Genomic DNA, 15,842 nt, shown 5'->3' with positions numbered 1-15,842 from the left:
GGGCATGGGACTGGGCTCTTGGACTCTGTGAGAGGGAGGAGCTGCAAGGAAACAGGCCAGTCTCAGAGGTTCTCTGCACAACAGACCTCCATCTGGCTGGGACGATCTGCTTAGGAACCTTAAGTGCCGCTCCCAACCTAGATGGTAGAGGAAATGGTTGGTGAACTGCTCATGCTGTCAACACAGAAGGCTTTCTCCACCAAGAACGGGGGTTGTCCCTTTAACAGGACAGCAGGAGCTCACCATGTCCACGACATTTGCCATAACCAGAATGAAAATGGCTAACATGGCCCAGGTGTTCCTGGCCCAGCGGGTCCGATCAATCCAAGTTGAGAAGGCCACAAGCTTCGTAGGAAAGGCCTAGAAAGAAGGAAATTTCAAGGGCCATCACCTTTGACAGCCCTTTCTTCTGCAGACAATGGCTGCCAATGACTCTGGTCGCTCCCATACTCCAGTTCCAGGAACCTAAAAAGCAGTGCTTTGCCTGTGAGTCAGCTGAAAACTGACAAAATGGGGCAGAGCTAAGAAGAGGTCATGTGAGTCTGGTGCACTGTATCGTCCTACTCAAGGTGTCTGTGCAATACCATGGCTTCCAGATCACAGCCCTTTCCAGAGCAGATGCAGGACGCAGTGACCATTCCAGGAGGCTGTGGGCAGCACCAGCCAACAGTGGCCTTATCCCCCAGAGGTGAGATCACACAGGGAACAATTTTCAGGGCTAGCTGTCTGTGCCCAGCTACCCTTGCCTTTCCTGGGTTAGTATACCTAAATCCTCCAAATTACCTGGCAAGCCACCTGTCAGATTAACTTTCCTAAAGCACTGCTTTTCTCTTGTCATTCTGATCAAAAACTCTGCCTGGCACCCCAGTGCCTACAAGGGAATGTCTTAATCCCTTTAAGGTCCTTCACAATTGAGCCAACCCACCTTCCAGCCTGGCCTCCACCACCTTTCTATCCAGTTTCCTGTTCATCTGGACTCTGCCTTGCCTATGCCTGCTGCAGTGCTGTAGCCCACCAGAGTCCAGCCCAGAGGGGGTGCTCAGCTGACAGTGAATGGATGGATAGATGGAAAAATGCCTGAACCATCCAAACAGAAGATAGTCTGTTTGTTAGGACTTGACAGAAAGCATAATTCCATCAGTATTCAGTCTTAGAGGGAGTGCCACTCACTTCCAGAGGCTTCCAAGCTCAACAGAGAAGTTCCTCTTACCCGGGGAAAGATGGCAGCCAGCGAGCAGATGGTCAGGATCAGGAGCAGGATCTCCCCAACCACAAAGGTCATGTAGTTTGTCATTAGCCTGTAACAGAGAGAAGACAATTGGGGAGGGGCCAGAGGGAGCAGTGAGATTGGGTGAGGGGGCTAGAAAAGTAAAGGAAAGGAGACAGAAGGGAGGGCCTGTAAGCATGGCACCAGCCTGTGCTCAAGAAGTTCCATGTGATGCCACGGAATTGTTACTGCTTCCTGCACAGAATGAGACTAGCAGGCCCTGACCTGAGGGGCTGCCAGTTGAGCACAGAGCCTGGGAATGTGCCACCCTACCCAGCTGTAACTTGACTGGGACATTTCCCAGAGAGAGGAAGACTCATGAATGACTGGGTAGAGCCCAACAGAAACCTGGAGAGGGATTCTTAGCAATGAGCATCTGCCACGTAGCTGTGAAGAAAGACCACAGTATGGAACAGGCAGCTCCCTTACTGCCCAGGGCTGCTAAGAGTTACCCTCTGACAACCACACAGAGCTTTACAGTGGACAAGCTCCTTCCATGTCCATTTTATCTCACTACCTCCAAGAAATCTGCTGTTTCCAAATCCTCTCCCACCCATTCCCATTTGACCTCTCTTGCAGAAACTGCCGTGATGCTAAATCCAGTATCCCATTCCCAGTCACCTCTTACCCTTCCTTGAAACATTTTTCTCACTCTGTTTTCAGGATCTTTCTGTCTCCCCATCTATACACACTACTAGGCCAGCTTAGTCCTTGAACCTCTTCTCTTTCAGTCAACACTCTCCCTTGATGGGCTCATCAAGGCTCATGCTTTCAACACAGTTATGTGTGGCTGACTCCCAAGTTTGTATCGCCAACCCCACCCTCTTCCCAACTCCATGTTTAGCTGCCTCCTTGACAGTGTCTGGCAGGCATCTCAAACGCCTGCTCTTTGCCTCAACAGCTCTCCTCTTCCTATGTTTTTCTCCATCGTGGTTAATGGGCAACTGCATCCCACCATGTGCTCAGGTCACAAACCTTGGAGATGTCCTTGACTTTACTTTTCACACCCCACAACTGATGTGTCAGCAAATCCTGTCAGTCTTATCTCCAAAATATATTTGGAATCCACCAATCAGTCAATAAAATTCAGAATCCAACTGCTCATCTTCATCTTCCCTAACTTTAGCCTGGCCCAAGTAGCCATTGTTGCTTGTCAGGGTCACCACTTCTGCCCCTGCTCACTAAAATCTGGTCTCAACACAGTAAGAGTGATCCTTTTCAAATATATGTCACAACAGGGAAGCCAGTGGCCTTCCACAGTCCGTAGGGCCCTGACCCCAACTCCTATTCCTGCCCCTGCTGCGTCCTCCACTCCTGCTGCCCAGGCCTCCTCACTGTGCCTCCAGGGCAGACCAACTCCCACCTCAGCACTGGTCTGAAACAGGCATCCCCTAGGTAGCAGACAGCTTGCTCTCTACCCCCTGCAAGGCTTTACTGAAGCATCACCCTATCAGTGAGACCTGCTCTGCCCATCCTACATAAAAATGCAAACAAAACAAAACAAAACTCCCCACCAGCATGCCATCTCCCTTCCTTGCTTTACTTTTATCTGTACTTACCACTACCTGCATACATACTTTAATTATGCAGTTGTTTATGCCTGTCTTCCCCTACTACAATATAAATCCCATGAGAGCAGGGATTTTTATATGTTGTGTTCACTGCTATCTCTCTAGACCTCAATCCCCAGGCAAAAAGTACAGAATCAATAAATATTTGTAAAATGAATGAATGATTTCGATCCTTACAATCTTGAGGGTGAGACAGGACAGGTATTATTATCCTCATTTTACAGATGAGTGAACTGATGCTCCAGGAGCCTTCTGTGACCCTCCCACAGTCATATGTCCAGAGCCTAAGATGGTGTGACTGAGTGCAAGGTTCTTTACAGTCCCCCAAATTGTAATCCAAATACGACCCCCCCACACTCCCTCCTTTTTGATGGGAACCCCTGAGCAGGAGGGAGGGAGAAGGCAGGGTGGTGGCCATCCTTCAGATGGGGCTTCAGCAGTTGGGGCAAGGACTCCAGAGTACCCCATCCTGCCCCAGAGGATTTGCTGCTGTGTTAGAGGACATCAGTCTACACCCAGAGCCTAAAATCTATCTTTACTAAGATGAGACAAGAAAGAGAAGCCAGGTTAGCCTTGGTGACTGAAGTTCAGGCAGCATCTCCATCCTTGTCCCAGGAACCAGTCTAGGGCCCATCCAGCCAAGGTCTCTGGCCTCCTGGATGCAGAGGCTGCTTTCCTGGCCCTTGTGAGTGCCCCATTCTGATGCTAGTGCTACTCCAGAACCCAGGGGCAGAGAGAAAGAAGGGGCCAGGGCATCATCTAGCATTCCTGGGCCTGAGGCCAGCTGGGGCTGTTCTGGTGGGGGGTAGGAAGTTGTCAAGGCCTGTGCCCTGACATCAGGCCCCAGCTGAGGTGCCCGCCCCTTCACACCACTGTGGCCTTTCACCCTCTCCTGGCCTGTCAGCTCCCGCCACAGCCACTCCCTCACCAGGGGTCGATGAGTATCTCGACCAGGGCCGTGCAGAGCAGAACGACGCAGGAGCAGCTGAAGGCGGCCCCGCTCTGCTTTTCCTTCTCCACTGAGTAGCGGGTTTCCATCTCGGGGTCCATGAACCGCATGGACAGGAGGAAAGTATTTCTCTTCTTTACCCTGCAGTGGAAACAAGCCCCATGAGCCACAAATGCCACCTCTGCCTCAGCCTACCAGGCCAGGCTGTATTTAAGATGACTGTAGTTTCCTGAACCCCACGTGAGAGCCTGTGAGGAGTGGCAGGCCAGGACGCCTGCAGGGGCCACTTACACCTGGGCGGACTCTCGCTCAAGCAGGGCCTCGTTGAGTAGCTGGTTGAGCTCGTGCTCATCCTCAGAGGCATCCACCACGCGGTCAGCCAGGTCCTGAAGGCGCAGCCTCCGGCGAGGGTTAGGGAATGAGGGGTTGTCGGCCTGTAAGCCAGAGAGGCAGAGGTAGTGGGGCAGGTGGGACAGAGCAATGAGGGGGAGTTGGGAAAGACCAAGGTGGAGGAGGAAGGGCACAAAAGAGATCATACTCAACAAGACTATTCCCTTTAGCTTGAAGAACATTTTCTAGAAACTCTTCCCAATGGTCCCACATGGCTCCATCCTGCTTGGGTCTCGACCTAGAACTACAGTTCTTCCTGGTCTCCCTGGGCCCCTACCAGAGGCTCTGCAGTGATTGCCCACTAGTGGCAGTGCTGTGGGGAGCAGCACACTAGCTCCTGACGAGGAGACCTGCAGTTTGAGATGGGGGGTCACACACAGCCATAGCACTGGCACGTTGGGGGCATGAATGACACCCAACCCGAGGGCTAAGGGAGCTGTTGAAGGAGCTCATGACCATTTTATTCCCAATCACAAAGGAAACGCATCAACTCCAAAGACAGTAATCCAGATTGTGATGACACAGCCGTTAAGTCCAAATAACTGTGACGGCACGTGAGAGTTGTCTGAATAGGCCTAAGAGTGCATCTGAGAGAAGCCAGAACCGAGACACCTTGGCCTTAAGCTCAGGCATGCCACTGGTTGACTGTTTGACCCCAGATAATTCATGCTTCCCCACCCCCATTTCTCTCCTCTGTAAAAATGATGTGGGCGGTTCACCAGGAACTTCTGTCCATGAAGCATATCCTGGAGCAGAGTGACACTGGCTAATGGTTAGGACACAAAAATCACAGGCTGCTAAAACTGTATTTGTGTCCTCCTTGTTAATGAGTTACATCGAATCTGTATTTCCATCTTCTACCAAGAAAATCACGATAAGGAAAAGTTACTGAATGTTGTGGTGCTCAAGAAAAACCCAATTTACTTTAAGCCCTGTCTCCCTTGCAGCAGCTGATCTAAAGGCATCGCAGACAACTCCCTCGCACAGTGAGGCTGGTGGTGCTGCCACCGGCTTACAGCAACCTTGGCGAGGCAGGAATTCCTGCTCCACAGCCTTTACCTTTACCAGTGAATATGCTCAAGAAGCTCTTTAGTAATGGGAAGATTTTGGATTTTCTCCCAAGTCGAACCCTGCCCTCTGGGACAGTAAGGAAGTAAGTTATTTTCTTACTTTTTCTGGGCTTTGGAAATGCCCCATCTGTGCATGGAACTTCTGGGGTTTGGACCTAGACAGAGAGTTGAGCCCCGTCTGAAGTCTCACTTCCAAAGCAGTCTCAGATCCTATAGAATTTTCCATGAATGTCCTCACTGATCTCAAATCTACAGGATTCTGGGCCATCAGAGCTAGACAAGACCCTAGAGGTGAGCACCTCTTTTGACCTTACCCATCCCGTGTAACTGATAAGACAGTGGGGTATGCTGGAAAGGGGGTGACCTGCCCATGGTTACACTGCTACAAAGAAGCAGATCCTAGGTTAGGACCCTCACCCCAAGCATAGGACTCTTGTTGCAGCAATTTGTTCTCTCTCATTCCCAGCCACATCCTGGCCTTCAGTGAGCCCTCCTTGGTCTCAGCCCTGTACCCACCTGAGCATCCTGCTCCTCAGGCTCCTCTGACATGGAACTGCTGGTGTGGGCACTCCCATTGGGCTCCTTGGTCTCAATGAGGGAAGGGGAGCTAGGCTTTGAGGAAGGTGGCACTCCATTTGGCAGGGCCTGCAGTGGAAAGAAGTGGCCATCAGGGATCCCAGACACAGCCAGCTGCCCACCCTAGCCTACAGTTTGTCTATTATCAGTCTGGAATCTTCTCACTAGGGTTTTAGAAGCCTCATTGTCTTCAAAATTTCACAATTCCAGTCCTCCTCTAGAACAGTAAACCCATTTCCCCAATGATTAGTATTTTCCCTTGATAGGATAAGTTAAACACTGCAACAGAGAAACAGTTCATTCATTCATTTGGTAAGTATTTATTTACTGACAGGAACTGTTCTAACTCCTAGGAATATAGACAAAATGTCCTGACCTTGTGGAGCTCACATTCTAATGAGGAAAGACAGACAATAACAAAACAAATAAGCAAAACGTACCGTACACAGGAAAATAGTAAGCTATGCTATGGAAAAAGAGAAAGTAGAGTGGGCACAGGGATTGATGGGGAGAGTAAGAGGGTAGTCGGGGAGGAGGAGTCACTGAAGATAGCATTTCAGTAAACACCTGAAGAAGCAAACCATGGAGCTATCTGAGGAGGATTCCAGGAAGACAGAACAGCTGGTGCAAAGGCCCTGGAAGAGGCTTGTGCCTGGAGTATTTAAGCAACAGCCAGGAGGCCAGTGTTGCTGGAACAGTGAGTGTACAAGGGAATATGGAGGTGAGTGCCAGGCTTTGCAGAGTCTTACTGACCACTCAGCTTTAACTCTGAGTGAGATGGGAGACCAGTGGAGGGTTTCCAGCAGGGAAGAGATGTGATTTCACTAGATATTTTAGTAGGATGATTCTTACTGTGTGGTGAGAAAGAAGATGGAGGGGCACGGGCACATGCAGGTTGGGAGACTACTGCAATGATCCAGGTGTGAGATGATAGTGGCTCGGATGGGGATGGAAGCTGCAAGGGTATAAGAAGTGGTGGGATTACAGATATATCTTGCAGGAAGAGTCAACATGATTTGCTCATTGACTGTAAAGAGAAGAGTCAAGGAGGACTTCAAATTTCCTCGTCTGAGCAATTATAAGAATGGAATTGCCATTATCAGATGGGGAAGACTGAGGAAGAGCAGGTTTTAGAGGAGGAGGATCAGGAGCTTGGCTTTGGTCATGTGAAATCTGAGGTGCCTGTTATACAGACAAATGGAGAACTACAAGTGGCTGTAAGTTGAGGGCAGGGAAGCTGCTGGGGCTAGAGACATAAACTTGGGAGCTGTCAGAGATGGAATTTAAAACAATGAAACTGGATGAGACTGACGACGAGGTTAGAATTGACAGGGAGTTGTCTATCACTTTTTAACACTTTGCTAAGTATTCATTACGGAAATTCTCCTCAAACTCTCCCCCTTATCACTTGATTCCGCTAAACCATGGGGAGAGATTTCTGCAAATGGAATTGTATTTGCTCCTGTGACTTCCAGAGAAATGACTTATTCCTTGTCTTTTCCCATTGTCATTCCCATCTCATTCATGCATTACCTTCCCTACATCATCCTCATTTGTGCTTTATTCCTTCTGACCCAGCGACTGTTGAGCAGGTTTGGTCATCTGTTAACACTGCCTTATACCAGTACATCTTGAGTTGGAGACTTTCTAAACAATCATGAAGCTAATCACATGAGCTTAGACAGTTGTGATAAGGTGTTTACTTATCAATGCACGCTGGGGCTCACAGTTGTTACATAGCCTTGTAGTTAAGACAACTGGTATCATCTACGGTGGCTAAACTTTTAAGTTCCCTTAAAACACAGTGAGAGAGGAGACAACATAGTGGTTGCCTGATAAATATTTGATAAATGGCATATAACAAAGGGTTAACTTCTCTGATAAACAAAGAGCTCCTACAAATCAGAGATGGGAAAAAAGCCATCAAAGGTAAAATATGAATATGCAATTCACAGAAGAAAATCACCTTGCTGACAACCATGTTAAAAGTGCCCAGCCCTACTAATAAACAAACAAATGAGACCACCACAATGAGATATTACGGTTTCATCTTTCAGATCAACAAAGACAAAAGTGAGTCAATCACACAGGGGTGCGGGCCCAGAGAGGGCGTCGGAAGATGGATGAGTTGGCAACATGGGTTGAGCTTTAAACATACATAACCTTTAATCCAGCTCTTCACTTCTAGAAATTTATGTTTTTCAGGCAAGGGCACTATTGTTAAAAGTAAACTTTATAAAAATACTGAAAATCTGGATTGCCTCAAAATATCAGGGAAAAAAGTCTTGAAAGGTGAACACCACCCGTTTTTATTAGAAATGATACTGACATATTTGTCCAATGAAGTATTTAAGAAGAAAAACGAAGTCTAATTTAAATTCATTCAACAACCATTGACTGTGCTCCTGTCCAGTGCAGGCAGCATCTGGGGTGACAGGCCCAGCAATAAACAGCAGGAACCCTGTTCCAACTAGCCCAGAGCTTCTGTGCTAATGTTTTAAGCTCTGTATCCATGAACTCAGTTTTTTTCTGATTTAAAAATAATGAACCAAGCAAAACAGCTTCATAAAAACCGTTCTGCCGAGCAACCATTGTCTGTCTCAGGTCCCTCTCATCTGTGATCCTCTCAGGGGTGTCATGTGCTGAGAGCAGTCCCGGCTCAAATTATGCACCATGCAAGGGTTTCTTAAATAAAATATGTAAACGAAGTAAAGTACAAGATTAGAAACAACAAGAATGAGCGGTGGTGTCACAAAGACATATATTTGCCTGCTGCTCTGTGACTTCACAGTGGTCCCTAATAAAACCAAATTTGTGAGTAAGTTTTTAAAAAAAGAATAGCATTTTCCAATTTATTAAAAATGTCATATGCCAGTAATTGTAAATTTCCTATCACCTCCCAAAGGTAGTTGACTTCTTAAATTATAGTCAACTTTTTTGTCAAACAGCTGCAAAAGGTACATTCTAAATTTGTTCTAATGAGTATATTGAAGTTCTGCATGTAGCACTCTTAAAAATATAAAGGTTAATTTGTGGCCAGTCAAATCTTATTTCACAGGTCTCTACTTTCCATCCTTAAATGTTCTAATTTTCTGAAAGGCAGTTTCCTACTTTTCTGAGTTCTTTAGAGCATTTCCTGTAGCTCAGACTTTCCACTTAACACAAAATACTTTGCACTGTCTGTGCTTTAACATTCAGCACCTAGCGGGGAGAAAACATGTCATGTTCACCTTTGCATTCCTCAGGGCTGAGCTAGTGTGACCTGCACACAGGAGGGACGTGCACTCAGGAGAGACCTAACAGACATCTGGGAGGCAATGTGGCTGGCGGGGCAGAAGTGCAGGCTTTGGTTTCAGATGCCAGCTCTGCTCCCTACTAGTCTGCAGTTTGTGCAAGGTTCTGGGCCACAGTTTCCTCCTCAGCAAAGTGGGCATGAAAATAGCCCCGTTCTCCCAGGGTTGTCTGGGGGATAAAATGGGAGTAAGGGATGCATAGAAGTCCTCAATAAATAGGGATTGCGATTAGATTTGTTGAAGGGATAAATTTTCCGTTTATCTACTGTCTGATTTGCTAGTCATCACATGCATCTGAGGGAGGGGAGCAGGCATCTAGTTATCTTTTAAAACTTTATCAGGAGTCACCTCTTCAGTCATGGCTCCTGTAGCCACACAAGAGCAGGCTTTGCTTTAGCCATAATTAGACAAAGCCTTTGCCATGGGATGGTCCTAATGACATGAAATCCCTGAGAGCCACCAAACTTCTTAATTGCTAATAGACTCATTAGACGGATTCTCATGACTGGAAGAGTGAAGGGTTTTTAAGTGAATAGATTCAAGGAATAAAACAATTTCCAGATTCAGCAGAGGACAGTAAAGGGATCAGTTTCTACAGCAGCCACTGGTGGCTTCTAATTAGATGGACGGTCAGGAAGTTTGTGGTTGTGGACAAACCTGGGGAAGCTGCTGCGTGCTTCAGCTCTGTAGAGACACGGGGAGACCCCAAACAAGGACCAGACCAGAAGGCAGGACCCCATGATGGCTCTATTGTTACTATCGCATTCGTTCTTCACTTCCCACTAAGAACCTCCCCAGCCTTGGTTCTCCTCTACAATGACCAATCCAACTGCACCCCCCACTCTGTGCACTCTCTCCCTGGGCATCCATGTCACTCCTGTGGCTTCAGCCACTTCCTCCAGGCAGGGGACCCATCCCCAAGCCAGCTACTTACATATTTCCAGTGGCCTCCCCTTCTGGATATTGTCTTGGGATATACCACAGTCACCTTAAATTCAAATGGCCACAAATGACACTCACTAGCTCCCCGGAAACCAACCTTCCCTCTGAAAGGATACTACCACTAGTCTCCTGCTAGCAGGACTCAGAGTCACTTTTTATGCCAACCTGCTCCTCGCTTCTCACAGTCAACCATCTTCAAATCCTGCCAACTCTTGTACAGTCTCTCTATTTTTAATCTCTTCCTTTCCAACTCCCAATTCCAGGGGGAGGGTGGGAGACTCACCAAGCCGTTGAGGCCATTTTGGGTGGCTGTTTTCTTCACCTCTGGCTTGGAAGCAATGATGAGGTAGGTTTCGATGCCCTTCTCATCTAGGTAATCGCAGCGGCTGCCCCCATCACCAGGCTCCACGTCAAACTCTCCCTTCAGGCAGTCCATGGTGCTCTGGGAGATGTGCACGCGCCTGCGTTGCAGGGAGGGAGGCACTGGGCATAGGTCAGAGGTGGCCTTCCCACCCCCAGGGACAGTCAGCAGACAGGGCTACATGGGGCAGCAGTCCTGCCACTAACTAGCTATGTGGGCACTGTGGCCCCTACTCCCCTCTGAGCCTCAGTGTTGGATCCATAAAACAGGAATACAGTGTTTTCTCACAGCGGTTGAGAGTGTCAAATGAGATAAGGCATTTAGAAAGTCATAGGTCCGATCACTCCCCACTTGCATGATCCTCAGTTGCAACCCCCACCATCAGGGGTAATAAAACCCATTTCTGAGGTGTCACCACTGAGGGAGAGAATCATAACTGCTTTTGAGGAAAGTTCCCTGACCCAGGCTGGGGAGGCTGGGCTGAACATCCCTCAGCCTGTGCACCCTAGGGCAGATGGACTGGCTGACTGTGAGAGAGGTCAAGTAAGACGTGCCAGTGCGTTGTACACTGGGAAATGCTACCTCTGAGCCCGTTAGCTAATTATTACTACTGACATCTCTGGGGAGATCTGGGCTGTGACAGCAGAGCTGGGGCAGCCCCACAGTGGGTAACAGGGGTGGGGGTGGGAGCAAACTATTGCAAGGTCCAGACAAGAGAAGCTACATCCAACATCAGGCCCAAGGAGGCAGGCATCAAGGGAGGTCTCAGAACGGCCTTAGGCAGGGTCAAGGGCAGAATGGGGAAACGCTGCTCTGGGGTGGAAAGGCACCCTCAAAAGGCCCCTTGTCCCTCATCAGGGCTACAGCCCTGAAGGACTGACAGGATGTCCCTCCCCAGTCCTCACACATGCCCCCTTGGAAGGAGTACTCACCCTGGGATGCCGCCAGCCTCCATCTTGTTGGCTACAGTGACGTCAGTGGACCACACATCGTACTGCCAGCGCTTCTGGCCAAGGACACCACCCAGCACGGTGCCCGTGTGCACTCCCACACGCATGTCCACCCCGGTCTTGGTCTTCTCCCGTACATACCTGCCAGGTGAACACAGAAAGGAGATGTCAGGGCATGGCCCTCAGCAAGGTGGCCAGCCCCTGCACCCTGCAAGAGGAATTCTGCTTGGCCTTCCTTCCAGTCCAGGCCGAGGGGGCCTAGTAAGTGCCCCCACAGCTCTCTGCCTGCATTTCAGCTGTGTAACCTTTGGTTGGGGTTAAAGCAAGCCAGGGCCTGAGCCCAGATTTAGCAATCACAAGCCAGTTGGACTGAAGGTTGGGGGAGGGCAGAGTGACTCTTCTCCCCCTCCTTCTTCCCCAGAGGGATCTCTAGTTTCTCTTTTCCAATCATTCACTTATTCGTTGAGCACCTACTATGTGCCAGGCATGCCCTGGGTGCTGCAGATACAGTGGTGAACAATATAGCTGGGAACAGCTTCTCACTGAGAACTCCAGGAAGAGACAAACACGAAACTCATAAACGTGCCTGATGGGGAGGGGAGAGAAGGCTGAAGTATCTAATCCCAAACAACTGCCCCAGAGTAAAGCAGCATTTGTTTCTTTCCAGGCTGACGCTAGAGGGGTTTGAACATGGAAGATGGTAAAAATGCAAGGCCACCCCTCAGAGCTGGTGGTGAAGAGCACCGACTTCCTGGACTCCATCTGTGGGCAGAAGCCGCAGCAACAGCGTTCCTTTCCACTTCGGTGCTTGGTATCACCCCGGGCCCACCAGAGACCATAAGTCAGCCAGAGATACCCCAGAGGGGCAACAAAGTGGAAGAATGAGGGAGGACAGCTTCCCACCCTCACAGCCCATGGGTGGTAAACTGTGGGTGGGCTTGGCTGGAACACAGAGCCCAGGTTCAAGTCCCAACCCTGCCACCCCCTACATCACGAGACCTCAGCAGTCACTTCATCCTGACGTGGGGATGGCAATCCCTGAACCTTGAAGGGGTCAAGATGAGAAAACACTGAGAAGAGATGGGAGAGCAGCTGGTTGGGGGGTGGTCCCAGCAAATGTGAGGTGGTGTGATGAATTTCTCAACTGCAACTTTCAGCAGAAAAAAATGATGTGGACTAAGGCTATAAAGCATGCTCCAGGGTCTGTGGAAGTCTTGCAACTTCCCTTGGCTGTGAGTAAAGTAAACCACGTCCCAACTTCCCAGAGCCAGCGACAAAGCTGGGGACTAAGCCACCTATCAGCCAATGCTCCATCCAAAGGGCTGCAATCCACGCCACGAACGGATACCCCCATGGGGCCTTGGCTGGGTCTTGCCAGACCAGCGCGGAAGGCCTGCTTCTAAAGGGTGGGGACCACATGCCCTGAGAGCCCCCTCCCCCCAGAGGCCCCCACTTACGAGATGGCCTCCACCATGGCAAGCCCCATGAGGATGGAGCAGACAGCGTGGTCCTCCCGGTAGTCAGGCAGGCCACAGATGCAGTAGTAGCAGTCGCCCAGGATCTTGATCCGCAGCTGGTGGTATTTCTGAAAGGACAGGGCAAGGCTCCTGAGTCCTTTCTTGGCCATGGAGGAGTGGTGAAGAAAGCAGAGGAAGAACAGGCAGGAGAAAATCACGGAACCAAGGAGGGTCAGCACAGACTACCAGGGCGGCCCCCAGCCTGCAAGCCAGGCAGGGGTCGGGGTACTTACGGCCGCCAGCTTGTCGAAGCGGGCAAAGAGCTCATTGAGCAGCTTCACAAGCTCCTGGGCACTGCAGGCAGAAGACAGCTGGGTGAAGCCCACGATGTCCGCAAAGAGGATGCTGTGGGAGGAGGGACCACAGGCACTGAGGCTCCAGATGGGGCACCTGACCCCACATTAGCTCCTGCTCTAGCCTGCAGGCGGCGGCTCGTGGCAGGAGGAAGGCTTTGCTCAACCCCCAGAGCAGTGAGACCGGCACGTCCAGGCAAACCTGGGCTCTGACACTGGAGCTTACCTGTGCAGACTTCTCTGTGGGCCTCCCCCATCGTACTTGGGAACCACCCCCACATGACCACTCCTCCCCCAGGCTGAACCGTGCTTCTTCCTAGAACCAGGGTCAAGGGTCTAGCCCCAGTGCTAGCTTGAACAGCTGGGTGACCTCTCAGGAGTCCCTTCCCTGCCTGGGTGATGTCTGCACAATGATGTCTCCACCACCTCCCCACACCCTCAGGTGGCCTAAGGCACGTTTCAGCTCTAATGTCTGCCAGCATAGCTTGTCCCACAGGGCTGACAAGCTCAGGATAGGAGGGGAGGCTCCCACTGTGGAGATGGCCCTGCTTCTTTTTTTTTCCTTTTTTGTCTTTTTTCATGACCGGTAACGGGATCGCAACCCTCGGTGTCGTGCCCGCACCACGCTCAACCAGTGAGCGGACCGGTCTCTATATGGGATCCGAACCCTCGGCGGGAGCGCCGCCACACTCCCAAGCACCGCACTCTACCGAGTGCGCCACCGGAGATGGCCCTGCTTCTAACCCCCAGGGAAACGCTCAAACCCCACTGTGCACAGCGCACCCCTCCCTGGTGGGGTCTGCTCTTGGCGCACCTGACGTTCTCGTGGCGGTACATGTACATGGTGTTGAACTGCTGCTGGTCCTTCTGGCTCTCATCTTTCTTCATGTCCTTCAACATCTCATCAGCCACGTGCTTGGGCAGGATGGAAAGCATGAGGTTCTCCTGCAAGAAGGAAGGGAGTGTTAGAGGGGAAGGCGGGGCCTGGCCCATACTCTTCCAGGGGTGAGTTCAGGTACTTCTGGGAAGAAATCCCCCAATCCTAGGGAGAGACGTTAGCCAGGAACCACGCCAACCTTTTCTAGGGGCCTACAGACCCACATCGGGAGCAGCCCGAGAGGCCCAGGACAGGCAGCTCTGGCCCTGAGGAGGCTCAGGTTGTGATGGCCCCTTCAGGGCACTGATGGGAGCCAGAAATGCCACATGAGAAATGTGGCAGATCCTGTGTCGACTACTGTATGGTGAGCCCTCAAGGGCAGAAGTAGCACTGAGTCACCTTTGTGTCACCCACCATGCCTTTGCCTAGAAATCACTGGCGAAATTCAGATGCAACCTGACGAAAGACCTACTGCATGCCAGGTGCCATGCTGGATGCCAGTGATGCAAAAACCAGAGAGTTTTTACCTCAGAGCTCTTCAGGTTTCACAGGGACACAGGTAAGCACATCCAGTGCAGTGCAGAGTGATACACACCATGACTGGAGATGGGAGAGCAGAGGACTGTGCCAGAAAGAAGGCAGGGGTCAAAATCTGCCAGGGGTCGTGAGTTGGGGGGAACCAGGAGGCCTTCCTAGAAGTGAGGCTTGGCCAAGTCTTGAAGACGAGCTGCTGAGGGCTTTCTTGCCAGAGGGAGCCACACAAAGGCAAAGACACAAAAGAACTGTACCAGGTTCAGGGCCCCGCAGGTATTTCAGTGGAAACAGAAACACGGCTCGAGAGCCGGCCATGGTTCAGACCAGGGGTCAGCAAACTGCAGCCTGTGGGCCGAATCTGCCTGTTTTCCTAAGTAGAAGTTTTATTGGCACCCAGCCAGGCTCATCTGTTCACATGCCACCTCTGTTTTTGTGCCAACAGCAGAGGTGAGTAGTTGCAACAGAGACCATATGGCCCACAAGGCTGAAAATATTTACTATCTGGCTCTTTTCAGAAAAAGTCTGTGGCTTGGGCATCCGGGTGGATGTGCCAGTCTCTGAAATGAGGAGAAACAGCAGTGAGGGGAAAGATGGGAGTTTGGTCGTGGATATTGAATCTGGGGTGCTGCCACGCGTGGGGGCTGAGCCCATAGCTCTGCAAGCTGAGGCCGGTGTGTGGTGGGGTAAGCCAGGGCTTACATTGCGCAGAAGAGAAACAGGAGAGGAGACAAGGGACAGAAGGAGTCCTGCAGCATGGGAAGTCAGAGGAGGGAGAAAGCCAGCGGGCGCCTCGTCCCGGGGAGAGGAAGGTGATGATGGTGCCCAGTGAGGAAATTGAGGGAGAATGGGGAGGAAATTGAGGGAGAACCTCAAGCTGAGGTTTTGTAGGACGGAAATTGTAAAAGTTCAAGGGGCAATAGAACAGTGGCTGATGGCAAGGACGTGACTAAACAGGCCATGGGCTAGGCAGCAAAGAAGGGGAGGCCGGCCTGGGAGAAGCAGAAGCTGTGGTCAAGGGCTGAGATCCGGATGAAGTTATAGACACGTGCAGTGGGGGAGATGGCCTTGACCCCCGTGATGGAGCAGTTCCCAGTGACCACGCCAGAGCGTTGCCAAGCAGTCAACTGCTGAAAGGAGAGGAGTGAGGCAGACAGGCCTCAGGACGTCAAGGAGCTCTGTGTCCAGAGTGCAGGTCACAGGAGTTATCTGGGTCCGAGGTGGCCTGAAAACTAACTGTTGGTGTCTGGGTCCT

General features: G+C 50.7%; 1 protein-coding gene across 1 annotated transcript in view; it reads right to left on the bottom strand.

Moving 5' to 3' along the window:
* The window catches only part of ADCY3 (adenylate cyclase 3), a 29,528-nt gene extending 15,407 nt beyond the window's left edge, over positions 1-14,121 (bottom strand). The window contains exons 1-10 of the mRNA XM_008570615.1: positions 13,994-14,121; positions 13,120-13,231; positions 12,827-12,954; positions 11,352-11,510; positions 10,342-10,519; positions 5,764-5,892; positions 4,079-4,221; positions 3,767-3,928; positions 1,211-1,298; positions 244-360 (exon numbers count right to left, since the gene is read on the bottom strand). Of these exons, the coding sequence (XP_008568837.1) occupies positions 244-360; positions 1,211-1,298; positions 3,767-3,928; positions 4,079-4,221; positions 5,764-5,892; positions 10,342-10,519; positions 11,352-11,510; positions 12,827-12,954; positions 13,120-13,231; positions 13,994-14,115 (1,338 nt within the window). The 5' untranslated portion in view covers positions 14,116-14,121. The remainder of the gene's footprint in view (positions 1-243; positions 361-1,210; positions 1,299-3,766; positions 3,929-4,078; positions 4,222-5,763; positions 5,893-10,341; positions 10,520-11,351; positions 11,511-12,826; positions 12,955-13,119; positions 13,232-13,993) is intronic.
* Positions 14,122-15,842: the final 1,721 nt, after the last annotated feature.

Source organism: Galeopterus variegatus, unplaced genomic scaffold (assembly GCF_000696425.1).
Source record: "Galeopterus variegatus unplaced genomic scaffold, G_variegatus-3.0.2 Scaffold620, whole genome shotgun sequence".
Taxonomy (NCBI): Eukaryota; Metazoa; Chordata; class Mammalia; order Dermoptera; family Cynocephalidae; genus Galeopterus; species Galeopterus variegatus.
This window is presented reverse-complemented; position numbering and strand designations above follow the sequence as displayed.